This window comes from Mizuhopecten yessoensis, unplaced genomic scaffold (assembly GCF_002113885.1).
Source record: "Mizuhopecten yessoensis strain PY_sf001 unplaced genomic scaffold, ASM211388v2 scaffold8807, whole genome shotgun sequence".
NCBI lineage: Eukaryota > Metazoa > Mollusca > Bivalvia > Pectinida > Pectinidae > Mizuhopecten > Mizuhopecten yessoensis.
Window position 1 is genome coordinate 1,283,377 of NW_018407731.1, and position 21,263 is coordinate 1,304,639.

Genomic DNA, 21,263 nt, shown 5'->3' on the forward strand with positions numbered 1-21,263 from the left:
GCAGGCTGAGACGTTATATAATTTGTCTTTACACTGTAGTTCAATAAGGCTAAGACAGATCAGAAGTTGTTATTGTCGTGAAGGGTTTGATTACAGTATAACTTGGAGGTAGTCCACGGTTCTGGTATAAATATCTTAAATATTACGTTTCCGTTTTTTTCTATAATTAACATTCTGTTCACAACGTCAACGGGATATTTAGCAATGCTGACATGAGACTTTATTTGTTGGCAGTTTGTAACACCTTGAAGTATACGTATACCGAGTGAAACAAAGACCTACGTACGTAGTAGACACTGGAAATGTATATATAATTGGAATATATATGATAACGTTGATTGTATCGGTAGAAGCCAGGTATAGTTTACGTATTTTATGTCACTTTTAATACCACCTGTACTTAACTTGGCACCTTGCGGAGTACTAATTAGATAATTAGTGAAAGTATATACCGGCTTGTCATGGGGATTACCTTGGCATGGCAGTGGGGGGTGTACGGTGTAGGCGGGGAGGGGAACTCATTTCCGGTCCATATAAGTACTTAATTATGTGACGCGTATATTTATCTACAAACTATGTATGGTATCCGAAAATGTATTCTATATAGGAACTTGTCATATCAAATATTGATAAATCCTTCAACAATAGGTAAGCGTACCACAATAAGTCAGCCTACCAATTACCAGCGCTAATATTGTGTTTAGGGGTTACAGCATTCCTGACGTGCCTGTGTGTTAAAGCTCTCATTGACAGTAGCACACATGTCGAACCTCACCCGTCTCAGAAACACTCAATCTAGATATTTCATTCCGTGCTATCCAATAATAAAATCCGTAGTGAAACAGGAGCGAGCATCTATATCAGCGTAACGCCAGGCAACCATTAGCATTAGGTATTTTCCCCAAGGTTTTTTTTTCTTATCAGACAGAACTCCACCCTCGGGCGAGTGTCATTTTCTCCACCAAAGTCAAGCGGTGTCCTAAACAATATTTAAAGCCCTAATACCGTATGATATGTCTCTGAGTTTCCTGATATTACTTGTATTTTGACGAGCGTCAGTCCGCGTACTGAAAGTTGGTGTAAGCGTAACTGGTGGATGGTTGGCTACGCTATTCATACCGCTCGTCTGACTGAGCGAGTGAGTCACGGAGACCGTGTGGTATGTTGTTGTATGTACTGGACGGCTGTACACACACTCACCACACACAGTACAGGACGGACGTACTGACTGGACTTACTCCAGTATGTCTTCAAACACACAAAGGATCGGCTACAACCATCTTGGATACAATTTAAGTTAACAATTTTGGTGACAACATTGTGTTCGTAAACACAGGTATACACAGCTGTAACGCTGATTGGATTTTCACCTGTAGAATTCTGTAATGGCGAACTAGACGACACTCATGGCGTACAGGTAACAGTGTTAGCCGTGTGGGAATTTATGCATCGCCAGACCAAGGGGACAATTGTGTGATATTTTTCTCCATACGGCATTCGAAATGGCCATTCTCAAGACTTTCCTGTGCTTCTCCAACACCCGAGTCGGTACCCTAATATGTGGATGTTATAGCTTGGTACGTATACAATATATATACCTGTTCTTTTCTAAACTCTATTAAGAGCTTTAACATACCAGACCTCCCCCAACGACACCATAAAAAAGTATTTAATCATAATTCTAATTCTATTTTTTAGTTGTCATTTCTGTAGAAGGTCATGGCCTCAAAGCAATTGATTATAATCTATGACAGGTGTACTTCATGTACAGTTATCACCGTAGAGGCGACCCTCGCTCTATAATTATTGTTAAGGGAATTATTATGTAAGTAGGTAATTATTATACAGGTAGGTAATTATTATACAGGTAGGTAATTATTATACAGGTAGGTAATTATTAATGGTGATGATCACTATGATAGGAATGTTATGGTTCTGTATTTTTCAAAGATTCAATCCGGTGATAATAAAACGGAAACTATTGATTTTGGCTGTATAGGTTGTTTAATTTCCTGATCGATATGTTACATTTGAAGTCCGGTACTTATTGAACCACGGAATTAGATTATCTAAGTCCTTGATTGAACACAACAATTTTATTTCGACCAGAACCGGTAGTGTTGACTTTAATATTACGGTGATCTTCGCCTCCATATACACAATCCGCCATTGATCCTTGGTATATGTACTTCTTCAACAAAATCAAAGGAAATAGCATGCATACCACAGAAAGTCTGAGAAAACAACAGACATTCGCGGCATGCATAACGATTACAGATTGTAAAAGTTCAACATGTAGATTTTAATGACATTTTCTTGGCACTGAGAATGATCGTACTTACTCATAGTGTTTTTGCTCTTCAAATTGGATTCTTTTAAAATTATTCTTTAAAAAAAAAAACCCGTAAAAAATAGATATGTTACTATTTCTGCTTTCTTTTTGAAATGTTAAGTTTGAAAAAATAGTAAATCGACATAAAAATAGATCGGGATGAAAACGCTTTGTGGACCGTAGTTAGATACAGCTTGCCCTCATTTGATGGTCTGTAAGGATGGAATTCAAAGAGGACGTCGTCCCTCTGTGTCTCATTATAAAGATAACACGCCAAGATCTCTATCACACATATTGCATTTTTACACACCAACTTGCCAATCAAAGAGTTGCTGCAGCTGGAGTCTGGTCCTAACTAAGCCGTTAACACGTCCACCTGTCATAATGTTTGCCGGGACTTCGGACTTTATGTGTCCGTCTTTGATAATGTTTGACCAGTGAACGAATTTCTGCGCTTTTATTAACACTCCCGGGAGTGGATTACTGGACAAACCGATCGATACACAACCACACAAGGACCAATACATTAAGGAAACTCAGTAGGTCATTACAGCGTCTTAATTGGATGAAACCGGAAATGCCCAGTGCTCCCTTTCCCCAGCTGGTCCTACTTTGCTGTGCGATATGCCAAATGCATTACGATATCGTACGGGTCCCACAAAGGAAGAAATGGATTGTCGATCAGAGGCTACCGGCCTTCTGGTTTACCAGTACCGAGATCTGATAGCAATTTAATTGTCCAATGATTTACAGGAATTTCATAGCTACTTGGGAACCACAAAAGCATCACAATTATGTTTACCCCATCTCCCACGGGACCAATAAGGCCTGGTCTGAGTTAACATTAACGGATGTAGGAGGGGACGATGATGACGGACTTGAAGAGATGCCTTGTTGAATCATATTACTGTGGATACTTCCGGAATCTCCGAAAACCTAATCCCATCACACGTGTTCTGATAAGGTCTTACTGAAATTTGTGCTGCAGTATTTTTGATGGGACATCTCAAACCTCTATTCTACACTGTAATAGTCTAAAGCATCGTTTCTTTTCCTCGTCATCCCCTCATCACCACTGGCTTAGAGAGTTTACGTTTGGTTGTAGTATATTCCGTAATAAAAGTAGCCATTTTACAGGGGGCCGTAATGTTTGCATACCACTCGAAGTAGACGTAACGTTTGTATATCGTCCCAAACATTCTCTATTGTTCCTCGGGGCTTTTACAGAGTCTGACTGTCATAGAAGTGTTTATAAAATATTGGACATCACCGGTCATAACACTGAAGGTTGTTCAACCAAAGACGTCCGACTTTCCTAACGTGAATAGAATACGTGACAAAATTACATGGCCGATGAACTAAGTCTTAGTGCTTATGAATATGAATTAAGTCGTAAAAATCATGTTCAATGCGTCGTAGAGGGACTAATATAGTTTGTTAATTGCAAATATTATAAAAGACATTCGAATTACCTCGATTTTTTTTTTTTTTTTTTACCGTTTTCTCCATTTATCTATCACCATAATTAGGACATCACCATAACGAACCATTGACAACAACCTCGCTAGCATATCAAATTGAGAGGGTTTGAAATTTGGGAGGCTGTGCAATAATGACACGATCAGTAATTAAAGAGACTATTGCCGTATATTTCATACCCAGGAAACAGTAAAATTGCACATTTAATTATATTTTTAACAGTGATTTTTACCAATACAGTCCCTTTAAGCAAGAATACGCCATGCTGAGAAATTAACCGCGACGTCCTGTCATTCTGGTTAGTTGGCCTGTAATATATGATACATTGTATGTAGTACCGTGGTTCAGTAACCTACAGCCCGTATTTCAGCCATTATTCTACCAGCTCGTGAGCGCGCGACTTGAGACATTTTCTACATGATGCAATTAGTAGTAATTAATCCAGTCCGCGCCACAGGGCTGACATCACCCAGCGTCCTCTCATGATGCGGTCAAACATGCAATCATCTCAATGTGACGGAGGTTCGACGGATGCTGAGAAACCATTGTCTGTTTCTGCTCGCGGCAGAATATTTAACACTGATCATACTGTGTATTTCACATGAACCGACGACCTGGTGCTGATGAAAAACACACATCAATTCTTGAAAAGGAACTTTGTGTTATTTCGCCGTTGGCTTCAGAAGTCACTCCGACCAGTCTAGCGTGCCAAACGGTCGTGCACTTTCGAACTAGAATACATCAAACCTATAAGGTTTGAATCGAGACAGCCCATGGCATTGTTTCTGAATGCGTTCGGTACACTGTCTGATAATCGCTTTAAAATTGATTTCGTTATCTGTCCACTGTAGTCATTACAAACCCGTGTATGATGGCTGTAGACATGATATTGAAAGAGTTCTTTGCACGTGTGGTGTACCAAGCCAAATATTGCACTGCATGTGCCGAGACAAGTATCTCGCGTGCAGAACACATTCTCTCTCCTTTCCATAAGGACGGATCGTGTATTGCCTAACACTTCAACGTTAGTAATGAGCTGTACAACTTAAATTAACAAATAACTTGAAATTGAAGGACCCCCCCCCCACCCATTCATATTTCCATTTTTGATACGCGTCCAACAGCTTGAACATTATTGCTATCTTTGATGTTGGGACTTATTTAAATGAGCAACAAAATATGTATTGAATTGAATATAAAAAAAACCCTCCAAAACTCTTCAAATATTTTGTTTTTCGGCCGGTGATCCCAATAGGCTTATACTGTGTAACTGTAATAGTTCACGATCAATGGAAAGTTACGATATAAGGAATGTAATGGCCGGGACTTGTACTAATCAGTGGTCAGAACTCATGTCACGCCGTGAAGGACAACTATTATCGCTTTGTAGCAGCAGATGCGTGTTTGAGGGGTAGGATTCGCTGACATCTCATTGTGGAGGATGTCTAATGTCCGCAAGACTGACCACTGGTCAATGAGTGTCAGCTTCACACCGGGGAGCTGTACGGCTGTTCTTACAAGTGACAGGGGGTCTCAATTATTCCGTGTCAAGGGGAACTCGGTATTTGGTTAAATTAAGACGGGATAGGTCACCATCATCACAACTGTCGCTATAATAATAACCTTTGCCGGTAGACTATCACAGCCGATCATTTATTACAATAACTTAACAATATCCGATAGACCACAACTAAATAAAGTTCTCTGAATTTAACTCCCGACAAGTTTTTTGGCGTTATGTGGTCAAATTAGAGACGATTTCATACATTATGTCATCCGAGATCATATATACCAGAAACCCATATAAACCATACTGTTTACCGTCAAAGGATCGCAATTATCAAATGTATGTGAACAACAATACTTACTTCTCATTGTCGACTTTACCTAGGTTCTATATATATCAAAGCGGAGACATAGCTAAATTCAGAATGGCTTTAATACACACAAGGTAAACAATATTCACATAATTGCTATGAACAAATAAAAACAATTAAACCATGTTATACAATGTTGTAGAAATAATCTCCCGCACACTTATGTGAAAAGCATATAATACATACATGGTATTAATTTCTAAAACAAAATACACGTAGTCAGCAAGCCAGTTAATAAACCTTCAGCACCTTAGTAATTCTACTGGGAGGTTGGGAGAGGTAATTGAAACTGAGCTCAGTTCCGCCGTAGCACCAGCATGGAAGCGTACCCTTGTGAATTCACAACGAGGCCGCGTAGCAAAATATATGAGCTAGCATTTTTGAAAATACGAAAATAACTTGAAAAAATAAACTAAGGCAAGGAGCCGAACTCGAATCTATCTAAAATTAAATTTACATGTAAATAACACATTGAAAAAGGCTTGCTTTGGTCAAAATTTCAAGATAAAAATTTGAGTAAAGAAATTCGTCATAATAATCTCCAGGGATAACTTTGTACTTATTTTTTACGACGGTTCGAGAAAAGTTAATACAATGTTTATCTATGTATGTAATTCACTGTGTTTTTCTATTTTGCCTTCAAACTACTTTGTAGTTACAAATGTGCAGTAAATTTTGAATTTGAATTAATATCATCACGGACTTAGACAATATAACTCTTTGATATTATGACCATGTTAAGTTAAACCATGGCCTTGAACAGCAATATAATTCCGGGAGTCAAACAAAACATACGCAAGGATATTGAAAGCCATTTCCGACCCTTCTTAGTCTTTAGTTGTAATCGGAGCCGCATCATATTATTTGTATACAAATAGAAATAAGAGCTTTATCAATAACTCGGTTTTGTTTGTAATAAATCAGTAGCTATATTTATTTAATAGACGTCTGTGAGAAATAATGTAAATGCTTGTTATCAGTGTTTGTATCTCTGAGTCGGCCATGCCACTGTCTGATAAGTTTACAGAAGGGCACTGTGGTAATCTTATAAGCGAAATGAATATCTCAGTTGTCACTTGTATGTTTTGTGTTTATGTTTACGTAAAACACGTAAACACGGAGGATTTGTGCCGTGTCTCTATTCCTACCCCGGGGATGACACACTTACTCGCCCGTCCATAATATGAGGTAATAATTAATTCGTGAGATACAGATATCAAGATTCCATGCAATAACTTGATCATCCGTTTGGCACCTTATCTTGGCCCCTAAGGATCTGTCGTGTTACATGGATTAGGGGTCGTTACACAACCTTTGGCTCCGTTATCAGTTGTTTGTGACACCTGTGCAGGGTACCTGTCACCCCTGATCTATAACGTCCTCGCGTATTTATGATGTGTAAATCACAGATTGAGGTGTCAATCATAACTTGCACGACACGGAACATGCCCAGAGCTATAATTACATACATGTATGTGACTGCCCAGTGGCCGAGGCAGTGGCTAGTCTCCAATGTTACGCCAGTGACATGCTATCAGTCATCGTGAACACGATGAGGTTTTGTTTTAGATAGTTCTCCCACTGAATCATATTAACGTAACACAGTGACGTTATAGTGGTCAAACCAGTGACATATAAAGACACTCTGTAGTATATATACGTCTCTGGTCAAACTGATTTCCAGCAATTTTGGTTATAGTGATATATTAGAATAATTAGTAAAAATGTTTTCGAGAAATTAATATTACATTTTATTAATCAAATCCCCGGGATTTCAAATCGACTGGTTGCTCCTGTAATAGTATGGGCGGGTAACAGGTTGTTACAGTCTTCGGAAGATCCCATCCCAACCAACAGTTGTAGTACGGGGAGGGAAATAGCCGAATGTTCTCTTTACTGGTAACTCTCCTAAAATACTATTAGTTGTAACAAGGGGAGGGAACCAGTTCATGTATCATTTGTTATCCACGGCTGTAACGTTTAACATGTATATGAAACGGTAGCAATAGAATAGGCCGAATGATGTCTATGCTAATTATCACGTTAATACTAAATACGTTTCTAGACGCCAAATACCAAATAAAACAGATTATATTTCAACAGAGGACAGTGCAAATAAAATTTGAAATAAAATAAAAAATATTATAACGAGTGAAACCTAAAACTTCACACTTACTTACATTGAGAAAATAATTTTAATTATACGATGGCGAAGGGACCATATGGAGTGGGTGTTTATATTTTACACCACATAATTTGAGAGTTTCAGTACTCTGTGAACTCTTACGAGTATGGTTAAGGCTAGATAGAACAGAGTAAAACCGTGACGATAGACCGGGGTACGGCTATACAGTATGGCTACAACGATAGTCCAGGGAACGGCTATACAGTATGGCTACAGTAACAGAGTAAAACAATAGTTACTTCTAACTTAAATCACCAGTATTTATTTGTGTCGGACCTTGCCTCGAACTATCAATAAACCATACACCCGACAAACAAACCACATCAATTCTGCTGATAGTTAACACGCATGGCATGGAATTACATTTAATAACCAATTAGGACCATTAAGATGAGGCCCGTGAAGGCTAGTGTTACGCTGAAACCCAACAAATCTTCTTACCCAGTGTCACAAACGCATTCTGCAGTGGCATGTGACCTTTGTCCCTTCCCCCGGGCCCTTATCACTGAGGGGTCTGGATCGGGTTTCCCCTACCCTTTAGATTGTTGTCTGACTTGAGTTTGTGATGTCTATCGGTCGAGCTTTATCGGTGCGATCTAATCGTGATATTTCATTTAAAGGATTTCACATTTCGAGTAGTTTAATACATTTTATAATGATGATTCATTCCTATATGCAGAAGTAACCTGTTCGCGTGTGTCGATGTTGTTTAGGCTATAGTATCACCACTGTGATCTAAATACGACTTTATCTGATTTCTAGCATAACGTACGTGACAATTGTGTGACTACCGAGTTTTTGCAATTTATCTAAACCCAGTACCTCCCTTCCTTCTCCACCCTATCCTTCTCCCGTTCCCCATAAACATGTACTGAGGAGAGGACTTTATTAAGTTGAAATAACTTGTTGTCCACTCCATTTGTATCTTTGTAAAATAAAACATGTTTATATTAAAACAAAAAACCCCAAAAACAGTGACCTGAGTGATTGTATCGCTGCTTACAAAAAAACAACCTCTCTAATGACAAACGTATCGAGCCATTTTTGTATCGTGATTGCACATTTGTACGATCGCTGTTTGCAGTGGGAACACCATCGTTTCACCAACATTAGACATCCTCGTATTTGTAATTCGAGAACGTTTGGCCGAAGCAAATACTTCATTCTCTTCTCTCATCACACGCAAACAAAACCATTGGCAGCAAGCTTAACATAATGTTTGCGGATGTTTTGAATTTGTTCCCAACAGCATTCTGGCTAATTGGAGCTTAGTTTTGACACCAAACGCCTTGGATACTGATGTCAACAGTAGAACAACACAGGTATAATGTATCAACATACACTTTGTCACCTTACATAAGTATCCCGTCTCTGACCACTGGCGGTGGTCACTCGGACATGACAGCATACTCATGTAGAGCAGCCCAGTATTGACATTAGCCGATGGTTGTTTGTGTGAGAGGAAGTTTGTGAGTCGTGTTTGTTTGTTAGATGGCGAGAGAAAGTGGAACTTTATCACCAGAGTGAATGTAACACTTGCCTACAGACATGGCCAAAGTCTGCGGGCTATCTCGGGACATGGGATTAATGTTGACCCCTGGTCATCTTTGTCTCTCTGTATACCTGTTGTACTTTGTGGGTGGATATTGACGACACTTACATGAAGAATGTTGCACGGTCTAAGCCGACTCAAATGCGATATAAGTAAGCAAATATTGATAAACATAAAGTAATCGAAATTTGAATTAGTCTCCTTACGTTTCGGTCTTGTGACTCACAAAGAAACCATGACTCCCACTTTATTAACAGACGAAACGATGTTGAGTTCAGCTTCTACACAAGAATTGTTTTTCGATAAATTTGTTATCTACATCAACACATGTATGGCATTGTGTTGGTCCCTTTACATGTGTCCGACGGGGTTGCTGAGGCATACACTGGAACCCCACACATTTATGACTAACACTAAGACGGAAGGTACATTTTTGGTATTTGGAATACTTTAATTCAAGACGTAGAGATAACGAGAATAAAGAGTATCAATGTCGGGTGAAAAAGTCACTATAATGGCCATCAATCTACCGTCGTTAGCCCCTAAAACACCTGACTATTACAGTCACCGGGCCGTGGCCTGTCACGTGACAGGTCGAACACCTGTAATTAAATAAAACAACCCCATAGTTAGGCCGATTGCATTTCCTTTGATGCCTTGGCACGTGTCTGGATATTGAGTCATTCTCTTTGGTGTTTGGTTTCGTGGGTCAACCAAGTGAAACCGCTCCATGTCAAAGTCTGCAATAAATTAACAGTAATCATCTTCCAGACCATTAGTGGCGGTTAACAAAGTGTTATTTGTGCACTTCCATCAGAAGTTGGATTGTACGTGTATTATTAAATATTTACATTCTGTATGCTTAGACCCATTGACAAAAATTACATTCATAAATGCATAACACAGGTGTTCATAGAATCTCAGCACGTGGAAACTGATAGTAACCTGATCACACTGCGTAGTAATACACTACAAAAACTACTCACTCGGAACGACCGACCTAGATGCTTAATTCTTACATCTTAAAATATTATTGAACTGTGCTTTGTGAAATATCCACGTATTCACGTGTCCTGTGCTACAAATAAACATTGAATATGGAACTACATTTTGTTGTGTTATTGTTGTTGACGGTTGCTAAGATCTCTCACGATAGTGTCACATTTCCCCGCGAAAAAACACTGTTCTCGCCACTGCGTTGCACCCGTGTATAAGCAGGAACAAACCCTGTTTATTTGTTTTATTCGTTGTTATATCGATCCACTGAAAGGATTCGTCAATGTAAATATAAGGAATGATATTTATTTTTTCAACATTTATGAGGTCATAACAACAATGGGTTTTTGGACATATTTTACATGAATCGCTAACGCGATTCATTCAATATGTCCATAAACCCATTGTTGTTATGACCTCATAAATGTTGAAAAAATAAAAATCATTCCTTAAATAAATATCAAAATGATGCCAGAATGAGACCATAAAGATGGCACAACGAGACCATTATATCTGATCCCCACGGGTTGGTATAGCGACGTATAAAGCCGGTATATACGTCTATGATCCCGGATAAACGTCTGTTGATATTTCAGTTTTACTTGACATTAATGTTAAACAGTAGGTATTGTGTACAGAATAACATCCAACATATCTTATGTAATACAAGTCTTTCCATGGGTTAATGACAAGATTCTATAACGGAAAAAACACCGATAACGGGTACCTGTTCATTTTGACACGAGGTTAAGTCGACCTTGTTGATTTACCCAAATGTAGATATTATGTAATGGAAAAAACCTGCAATACTCTATACTATTGTTTGACTATTTATCAGTTCAATATTTTGAAAGTGGATAGACGACATTTTAGAGCAGTTGAACTATCGTACATGAACCGGTTGTGTATATATATAACTTGTCCGTGTCCTTATTCGGTGACCGAACGATTTCTTTTGACAGCAAAGTTTAAAAACTAAATCGTAAATACAACAGATCGTACCTGTGATCTACAAACAACACGTGTAGATAAACCTGCCTTACAGCTAATTAGTGTACGTCCGATAAAGCCGTCAAATTCTTACCATATCTTATACATTGGATTCCTTTGGTCAACAATGGTCTGGAACGGTCAGTTGTGTAATCGTTAAGAGGGTTGTTTCTGGTCGTCCTAAACCCACCCCGAGTTATAACTTCATAGCTTATGAATTTATTTACCTGGCGGTTTTAGCCCTTTTATTGAACCAACGTTTTGTCGACGGCTGAGATTCCTACCTTAAGCCTTGAAAATCCCCTGGACTTGATACAATGAAAGGAACATTCAGTATCTGCTAAAATTATCTTAAACATTTTTATTTAAAGGTATTTGAACAGATCTGTACGTAGTAAATTTTCTATTGACATCCGGCTAATGGAATATAACAGACTCCGATATGAATGAATTTATTCGTTCACAGCGTTTGATGTGGTGAAATGGGTTTCCAGCAAACATCAGTGAATGCCCTTACTGATTCTGCTGATACGTCTCACGTTATGGACAATGGTCCCCGTCTTGGGTTTCCAATGACCCGCATGTTCGTGACCAGTGAACGCTCATATTCGAAGCTAGGCCAGAACGCTTTTTTCCGTGTGGAAAATAGTTTGTCACTTTCCATCGATTTCTCCTAATTGGCGTTCATTATCCTTACATCGGTATTGCGTATTAGTGTTGCTGTTAAATTTGTTGAATATTGGAAAACGAAAATGACGATTACGAATATACTTTTTCAAACAATACTTTCAGTTATACGAGGAAGTATTGACCTACCTTGATACCATGAGTAAAATGTATGGAATGTCACTTTAAATCATGACTGCAGTCCTAAGGCAGTTTAAACATAAAAAACAATAATAAAAAGGATAGCCCCCTCCCTTCCGGGACTTGGCAACCATAATACGATGTCATTAAATTGTTATGAAAAGTCCTGGCTGTGAAATGAACGACGCCTAACAAGCAATTTAAGGTTTCTGTCATGGCTCCTAAATGATGCGTTATTGCATTTTAATATATCAATATAATGCGGGCTCAGCCTTCCACGCTCTATCCTATCAACACCATGCTCATCATGTGTATCAACCTGCCAAAGTAAAACATATATACGTTTATATGGTTTTATATTAACTCTTGGTTATTGACATCACGTTTATCACATTGGTTTATCTGTATACGGTCATAGGGATTTCTCTCCGGCATTATTTGGGGATATTGACACAGGTAAAATCTCATACTTTGACACTATGCTGGAAGAAGTCAAAAGGTGAATACAAGATGTCGCATATAAGCTATACGACAGACGAAAATCGGCATTAACACCAACATTTACATAAATACTTGGGCACAGCAGTGTCCAGCTCTAGGGAAACCTGTATCATTTATTGTCTTCGCGATGAAGAAAATGGATGACTGCGGACTTATACTTGTCGTTGGTCTTTCAATACCTGTTGTGAAGGTCTAACCGTAAATGGATGTTCCACTCGGGAACCGTCGAGTGGTGTTCGAGGGTTTACTGAAGACTTGATTTGTCCTCTTTGTCAAGAATTGCAAATATAATCTTCTCACTGTCGTCTAATTAATGTGGGGTCGCGACCCCGAGTACTTTTAATCACAGAGAAAGGACCCTCTTACTACTTGACACTTGGAGGGGTTTGGGGCTAGAAAGTGGCGGAGAGGACCGTTTTTGTGTTGAAACACGTACGGTATTCACACAGCATGTCCTGCTGCAGGTGACAGCTAGATTGTTACCCGTGACGGTTTAAAGTCAAATGACGAGGATTAAAATCTGTATCCGACTCTCATGATCGATCGTGGATTAAGTCACTCGGCCGATACTTTTTCTGTGAGAAAAAAATACACAGGATAGCTTCATTTCGAGGCGGCATATTTCATTCGTATTAAAAAATTCACGCGAGATTAATGTAAATAGGATATATGGTTAAATTCTCACGCCGTACTTAATTGACCTGATAATTGCAGCAATTCTGGTCACGAACGTACTGCAAACTGCCAGTCAAAACACAAATATGAAGAACAACAATTGGCGACAAAAAGCATTTAACTCCCATGGTGTTTTTAAATTGTTAAAATTCCTGACTGAAAATACATGTGTAGGTATTTAGCATAAATTATCTCAATTATCTGTAGACTGCATGGTGATATGGCAATGCTCAATTTAAGGTTATTAGGACAAAATTATTTACCTTACGACTCGTTGACTGATGAACCCTACCCCAAATATGACTACCACAATCGTCCACTCCCAAAGACACGGTTAAAGTGTCGTTTTACAGAGAACGTAAGCCTACAATACCAATATAGAGTCATTTAACAGAGGGTTGTATAGACTAATTCCATTTTAATGTTCCTGATTAAAAGTCATCGACAGGCAATTTGTAAATCGTTTCAACATTTTTTAAATATTCATGCGTTTACGTCTCGAACAAAAAAGTGTTTCATTTGTGTATTTTACACTGAATACCGAAGTATGTAATTTATCAGATGGCCCTATCTCTTGGGCACGAGTGACTCGCCGCTGACTGTAGGCTTGGGTAGTAAACCACGACATACGTTGGTTTAGAATATGTTAGACCGTTACTATATAATTGGGACAGACACGTGTTCAGCAGACACATTATCCTTACTTTTCCGTTGAAAACAAGCAAATCTTAAATGAATATATTAAAGTCAGCTTCTTTGTGCTTGAGAGTGTAGGCATGCTATAGAGTCTCCTTTACATGTTCACGTGTTCGTCTTTACAACACATGGCCAAGCCTCCTTTTCTACCCTATATTATCTGGTATAGACATATTAGAAAATAAATGTTGTCGAAAGTGAAAATGTGCGTCATCGCACCTGTGACGCTGAATATTGGCAGTGATGTGTAATAGTAGTATGCTTATTAACCGGAAGTAGAACGGCTTTGATGTTTGTTAATCGTGAATGAAATGTAGCTTGAGTTTTTTACCCTTTCACCTGTTTATTGACCAAGATTTTTTAATACATGTGTACTTTTTTTTGGTATTTCACAGGTGATATCCCTGATCTGTTTGGTATTTTACCTGTTCCGGTACGTGGGATATCAGCTCATACAAGACTCTCCAGGTACGGCACGTGATGTGGACCTTTACTATATAATTGGATTTATGATTATCATTTTACTCTTTTTTTTTAAGCGGACGTAAAACCAATCAATCAATCAATCTATTATTTTACACTCGGCCACAAAAATATGTTAGTGCAAGATGTCAACTATGGTTAACTTTAAATAAATATTGAGTATTTATTATAAATATCGAATGTTGTATGAATATAATTTATGAATATAGTGCATTACTCACATATTTTGTTTAATATTTGAGAAGTCCATATGCATTAGCGGAAAGTAGTAGGAATTTTCCCATTTCATTCGTTTTTACTCGGCCAATATAGTAAATGTGTTTCTTGGCAAACATTTCACAAATTAATTGCCGATAACCACCCTCACTTGATCGATTTCCCCTTTATTCGAGTTAAATTTGTTTCAATTGACATGTGGAGTATTTGGGGCGACTTCTAATATCGTAGACTTCCCTTGACGAGCACAAATCAGAATTTATTTTAAGTACCATTGAAAATCAGTTTTGTGCTTTGGTCACACCTGAGCATATTATCCTTTCTACGTTTATGGTCCTACAACCCTAATATAATGTCTAGTCCTTTAGTTCACTAGCCCTTGAACCTTTTCATAGATTTAAAGCTCTCATCTGTCCGTCATCGTGTTGACACGCCCACATTCATGTCCGGTCGTTAATTTCACCTAAAATCGGGTTGGGACGTTAACAAGCCACTTTCATTGAAGACCAACAGCCCCGCAGCAAACCCGGGAACACAAATCGTCGTGTGCTGGCAATTTTCCTTCAGCACGAGTTTGTAGCTGTGATAAGAAAAACCCCTTCACACTGTAAATTGACGACTTGGCAGGCTATTCCTTCTTCTCTCCAACACACCTGTGATGAGCCCTACCTGTAGATTCGTGCAGCTGTCATCAAGGCATGTCGTACTCCTATATAGACTACTACCTGGTCAAACATAAACGAGGCTGCCACAGCAGAGCAATGCACCACAGATTATCTTACATATGGAAATTTAGGCATACACTCTAAACTATATCGCATACATGATATATGCAGACTGTACATATCGTTTGTTGAAAAGAATATTGACATATTTGCGCCAAACATGTTTGGAGCTAATTGTTAATATAACAAATGGCATATACGGGCTGAATCCAGTATTTTTTCTACGTATGTTGTATTGTTATTTGCTTCGAAGGTCACTGTGTAATTGAAATGGGCAAAATAAATATTGGATTGAATCTAAAGAAATTTAACTACATGTACTATGTTTTCCTTAATTTAAATTTCCCCTTTTGGAACATTGCTACATCATTCGTAAAGCCAGTCAATGATGTTTGAAGTATTGAACCGTCTCCAGATAATTAAAAACTTCCATTGTTTATGTCCGGGGGTACTGTTTGATTAATATTACAAGCATTTAACACAATACACAAATCCTGCAGTTTCTTCACGAACATAAACTATCATTAAATATGTTCTAAATCTAGTTCAAACATTCTTGCGTGTGAACTTAGATCATGAGTAGAAAACCGATCGTGTGACCATCTATACAAAGCGGTAATTGTAGACTCGGCCTGGCTAATGGTAATCAAACAACCCATCTTTTGGGTTCACTGCGAGGTTACAGGTAAAATTATCCGCGGTATCCTTTGAAGTTTTACCTGTATATAACATTACATATAAGCTACAGTAAGACTTATCACTGTTTATTGGTTACTTTTATTGGTTTTGACAATAATTACCATACGCTTTAATGGCCAGCGCAAGGCGTTGAGTAACGGCGTTCGAATTATCGAAACTCGGGTTATAAGGTAGCGTTAAAGGGATGATGGACAGCTACTTCACACTTAGAAGTTTAAAAAAAGGAAACAAAAAAATGGCAATTCTCATTCGACTTTTTGAGAAAGGCCGGATGTCCTTTTTATATGACATGACCGTAAGATTCATCGTTGTTTGACTGTATTGACGAGAAAACACTTATTTCCTTTAATGTGCAGTAAAAAGGTTAATCATTAATGCTTCATGACTCGTGGTCGCCAGACTCAGGTTGTACATATTGCCACGTGATCTGGAACAGTTACATACATAACCAACTAACGGGGACGTAAACATCCCAGTAATTACGTATCTGGTACTAATAACAATAGTAAAAGAAAACATATATAAGTAGAAGCATAGCTATAGGATGGGTTTACTTTGGTACGAAAAATATTGAACGAATATCACATTTCATTGATCCTTTGATACATCTATATGATAAAGGAAAGGGAGCCGTTTTGACTGAACACTACATCAATGATGTAGTTCGTGGCCAAGTCTAAACTCCTTGGTTTCACATCCTTTACTTGAGGACGGCACTTCTTTGTTAATTGTCTGCCCGTAAAGCCTTGCTAAGATGCATGCGAACAGATTACTGTACATGTATATAAAGTAGAATTTTAATACTATCGTTTTGTCCGGTCGTGTACAGAGTTTTATCACACGCTCTAGACAGACTAATAGTATTAATCATGCAATCCCTATATAATGACTCCAGTGTAGCGCACAGTGTCAGGTGTTCTATAAACCGACATTAAATTCCTCAGCATGGGTCACACCGATGGAATGTAAACACAATTAAATAACCCCAGTTTTCTTTGATTGAACAAAGGATGCCGACCAAGCTTTGACAAGTCAGGTGCGCGCTGGTCAACTTTGGTCACAGGAGTTTTATAGGCATTTAATTTTTAATCGGGCGTGTAAATTAAGCTATAAAACGAGTAAATAAAATGCCAACTTTAATTGATCCATCGAATGTTAACTTAAGATGCATTGGGTTGTAATGTATCCAATCATAAAGGCATTTTACCCAATCAATATAGCTCCTCAATTCCGCCATCTTTGCGTAAAGATGCAAGTTTTATATATTGAAAATTTAAATTAAAGCTAAAGGTAGCATTCTGCGGCTTTAGTTTTCATTGATATTAAATATTCAGAAACATTCCATATACGCATTGAACTGCTTTCCGTTGGCATTTATAATGAATACATACAGCCACGTATATCTGACAAACTATATTTCAATATATCTTATTGTTTTATTTTCTACAGAATACAAGGGCATTGTGTACGCCGGATTTGTGCTGTACGGTCTCATGATAACAGCATCCCTCGTCCTCATCCCGGGAGTACAACTTGTAAGTATGGCATATCATATCCGCAAAACATGAGTTATAAAACTGCAGCAACAATAGCCCAACTTTCCTCTGGCCATGACACCAGACCATTTTGACAGATAGATAAAATGTTAAAAGTCTGGTGTCAGGGCCAGAGGAAACTCGGGCTACAGTAACCAGTGTTGGTTTTATTTGACGATTAAACGATTCATAAAAAATATTTGGATGTATATAGACTAATGATTGTTGTTGTTGTTTCCCAGGACAAGAGATATCTACTGCTACCCTGGGTTTACGTTCTAGTGTTGAATGTTTTGTACGAAACTGGTGCAATAGCTTTACTTACCACTGTTCACATGGAGCGGGAAAAAGTAAGTATGCATGAGTTGTCTCATCATTAACTCCTGTACGAGTTATCTCTCTTGTACAAGCTCTCTTCCCAATTGCTTACAAGTTGTAGGAAAAAGAAAAGACAAAACGACAAATTTTCTTAAAACACTATATATTTGTGTATGTGTGTGTTTTTAAATAACACCTTTGTATTTTTCTAAAACATTTAAACCATTGTCACATATTTTACATATATCATTTACTAATAAACATTCCTTTTGTTCCAGACATTACAAGCCTGGGAGATTGTCTGGGTGTTTTTCTACTGTTTTAAATTAATAGCCAATGTAAGTAAACCTACATTAACATATTTAACATCATTATTAGGATAGGGAAATGTAAAGCATAAATGTGGACCGTACTCTCACAAATATGTATGTCGACATTATTCTAGTGAATATATTGTTGGTGAAGTTGGTCTTGTGTTGTGATTCTGTCGATTGGTACATAAGGCCAGATAGGCTGAAATGTGATTAAGGTTATATAACTCCATACATGGAGTTGAACACTCAGTTAGCCCGGTATTGACATCTCGCTAGCTGTGTTGAGTTTCCTCCCAGAGTGTTGACCTATGTAACACTGTGATGTTACTATTGAATTACTGTGAATCTAAGCCACAGGTATGACCTTGTATTCTAACCATTCTGTGTTTTTTCCTTGCAGTGTTACTGTTTTGCCTGTGTTGTATCACAGTATCAGGAATTGGCTGAGGGTCGAGGAACGTACGAGTATTTATATAAACCAGTAAGTAAAACCCCCGAGTTAACAGTTCAGGAGGGCCGAAATACCATCATTGAGTTCTGCCAAAAACATGTTTAGAGATCAATGACAACTTAAAAGCTTTTAAAATAAAATAATTTTTGGAAAGTTTTTTTTATATCTTTCAAATTGTTAATGCTTTCTTGGAAGAAATATTTAGCGATTCAATGACGTTTCATTCATTTGTAACATTACTAGATCTGACATGAGGCTTTCAGTAGACCAACGAGAAAACATTTTTAACTTCTCAAAAGTACATTTGCCTTTTGGTGTAAGGAACATGCTATTTGACAGATGTTTTGTCCATTCAATTTCCAGGGAAAATGTTACATTTTGTATTTGCCTTCCAAAATTGCTAAATGTCAAGGGTCAACTGAAATCCCAATATCACTTTTCAACTATATTATTATTTACTGACTGTTACCTCACTCTCTAACATTTTAAAACTTTGACATCAGTGGAAATCCAGTTTGACACTTAATGACACCAGTTAACCTTTGTAATACATTCCTCACACTATAATGGTGTCCATTTCCTTTCAGAGAACCAGACGTCACCATCGAAGGTGTAGAGCGCGAGAGTATAACATAGACACATTCGAACTACCTTTTGGAGTTCATCTACCGCCTTACGAGGAGGACGATACACAAAAAGACCTAAGCCCGCCAGCTTATGAATATATATATCCAGTGCCTCCTAAGGTGGAAAACACACCAACAGAGAATTATATACATAATAGTGTGCCACCTTATGCACGGACAAATGACGTCACAAATGGCGTTCTTAGCGACACCAGTGATCCTAGCAGACGGTCAAACTGTTACCAGGTTACAGTGGATGTCGTCTGGATATGATGTTGGGCTGTAGAGTGTGTTATTTATTTCAAAAATATTTTATATAACAAGTGACAAAAATGCAATTAATGTGCTAATATTCCCGTTTGATGTCAGTTTCAACGTCTACTTCAAGTGGATTGGGGACCACATTTCTATTTCTTTGGTACTTTTCTGTGTCTCTGTCCTTATTCCTAGACTGTTTGTATATTGTGTCCCTAAGCTCCCTTATTAAAGGTCCCCGAGGATATTGAAGGTCATGTGGTGTGCCGGTGTCACACGTTTGAAGCAGTCACAGGATTTGACATCAGTGGTTACCTTAGGTGTTGTCGGTAGATGGCGTGTGTGTATTCCGGTGAAAAATGATAATGCATACATTAACAAATACCGTAATCAGCCAATAGAATTCATGAACAGTTTTCTACCTCGCACGACATCAAAGTTTGAACACAGTGTCATTCATATACACGTACTGGCATTTAAAATAGCCTCCAAACACACCAGGCAAAGTTAAATTGTTCCAATGATTGACCTCCTTGTGCGGACGATTCATGTTTAATTATTGTGACACATTTATTGTACCATGGGTGGTACGTTGTTGGTACAAGGGTCCAATGGCATTGGTGTTTGTTTTACAGGGACCATACCTCAGATTCCTTGTGATGTAGGGATACGGCTCCTACCCACAGAAGTTCCACAAGTGTGGTCAGGGTTTGAATATCAACTCAAAATGATTATATTAGTACTTGTATCTATGGTACTTTTCAAAACATCTTCGAAAGTTCAGACCGAAGTGTTCAGACACAAATCTTATTTAAAAAATGCCAAATGAAGAATAAATGCGAAAATGTAAAGAGACTAAATGTAGATGGATATATTTGTACGACTGATGATAAGGAAAATATGTGAAGATACAGAAAAATGTGAATGATCGTGGTAAAACTGAATGTGTTAAGTTATGAAAAGAAAACAAAATGTGAAACACCTGTATCTGGTGTTGTGCAGATCAGTTGTAAGAGAGAATGTGTCTGGTGAGTTGTAATGTAAGACGGACGTGTGAGAGGGTGATGAGTTGTGACGTCATATGGACGTGTGCTAGTGGTAAGATGTGCGATGTCGGATGGACTTGTGAGACTGTGACGTGTTGGTGACGTCAGGAGTATTTCAGAGAGTGGGTAAATGTGACGTAAGACTAAAGCGTGAGTGATACCTCAGGTGTATACAAATTAATTTCTCATGCATGCCATTTTCAATTTTATCCATTTCAAGTCATTGTGATATGTCATTTATTAAATTTGTTTTTATAAGTAAGCATGTGTTATTTTTGTTTTTATGTAAGGAATTAGAGATGGCGATATTCAAAATTGATGAACGGGTTACAGTTCATCCAGTGCTTCACTTCGCCTCTTGCAGGAAGAATGACTAATCTGATGTCATAATAAGAAAAACACATGGTTACGTATAAATATCAACAATTGTTGATGTCATAACAATAAGACACACGCAAACTGATGACGTCACACTGGTTAGCTCACCTGGTCCGTCGTCCGGCGT

General features: G+C 38.1%; 1 protein-coding gene across 1 annotated transcript; it reads left to right on the forward strand.

Annotated features, from left to right (window-relative positions):
* The first annotated feature begins 1,002 nt into the window (after window positions 1–1,002).
* Window positions 1,003–21,020, forward strand: LOC110456571. The gene is made up of 7 exons (XM_021507382.1): window positions 1,003–1,577; window positions 14,486–14,558; window positions 17,663–17,748; window positions 17,991–18,098; window positions 18,345–18,404; window positions 18,781–18,861; window positions 19,419–21,020. Exons 1-7 carry the CDS (start codon window positions 1,503–1,505, stop codon window positions 19,728–19,730), a joined length of 795 nt encoding a protein of 264 aa, XP_021363057.1. The 5' UTR covers window positions 1,003–1,502; the 3' UTR covers window positions 19,731–21,020.
* The last annotated feature ends 243 nt before the right edge of the window (window positions 21,021–21,263 follow it).

Excerpts from the sequence above, each read along its gene's own strand:
- LOC110456571 (XM_021507382.1), top strand. The coding sequence starts at position 1,503 with ATGGCCATTCTCAAGACTTTCCTGTGCTTCTCCAACACCCGAGTCGGT. Across the intron at positions 14,559-17,662 it reads GCTCATACAAGACTCTCCAG|AATACAAGGGCATTGTGTAC; the intron begins GTACGGCACGTG and ends TATTTTCTACAG. Across the intron at positions 18,405-18,780 it reads GTTTTAAATTAATAGCCAAT|TGTTACTGTTTTGCCTGTGT; the intron begins GTAAGTAAACCT and ends TTTTCCTTGCAG.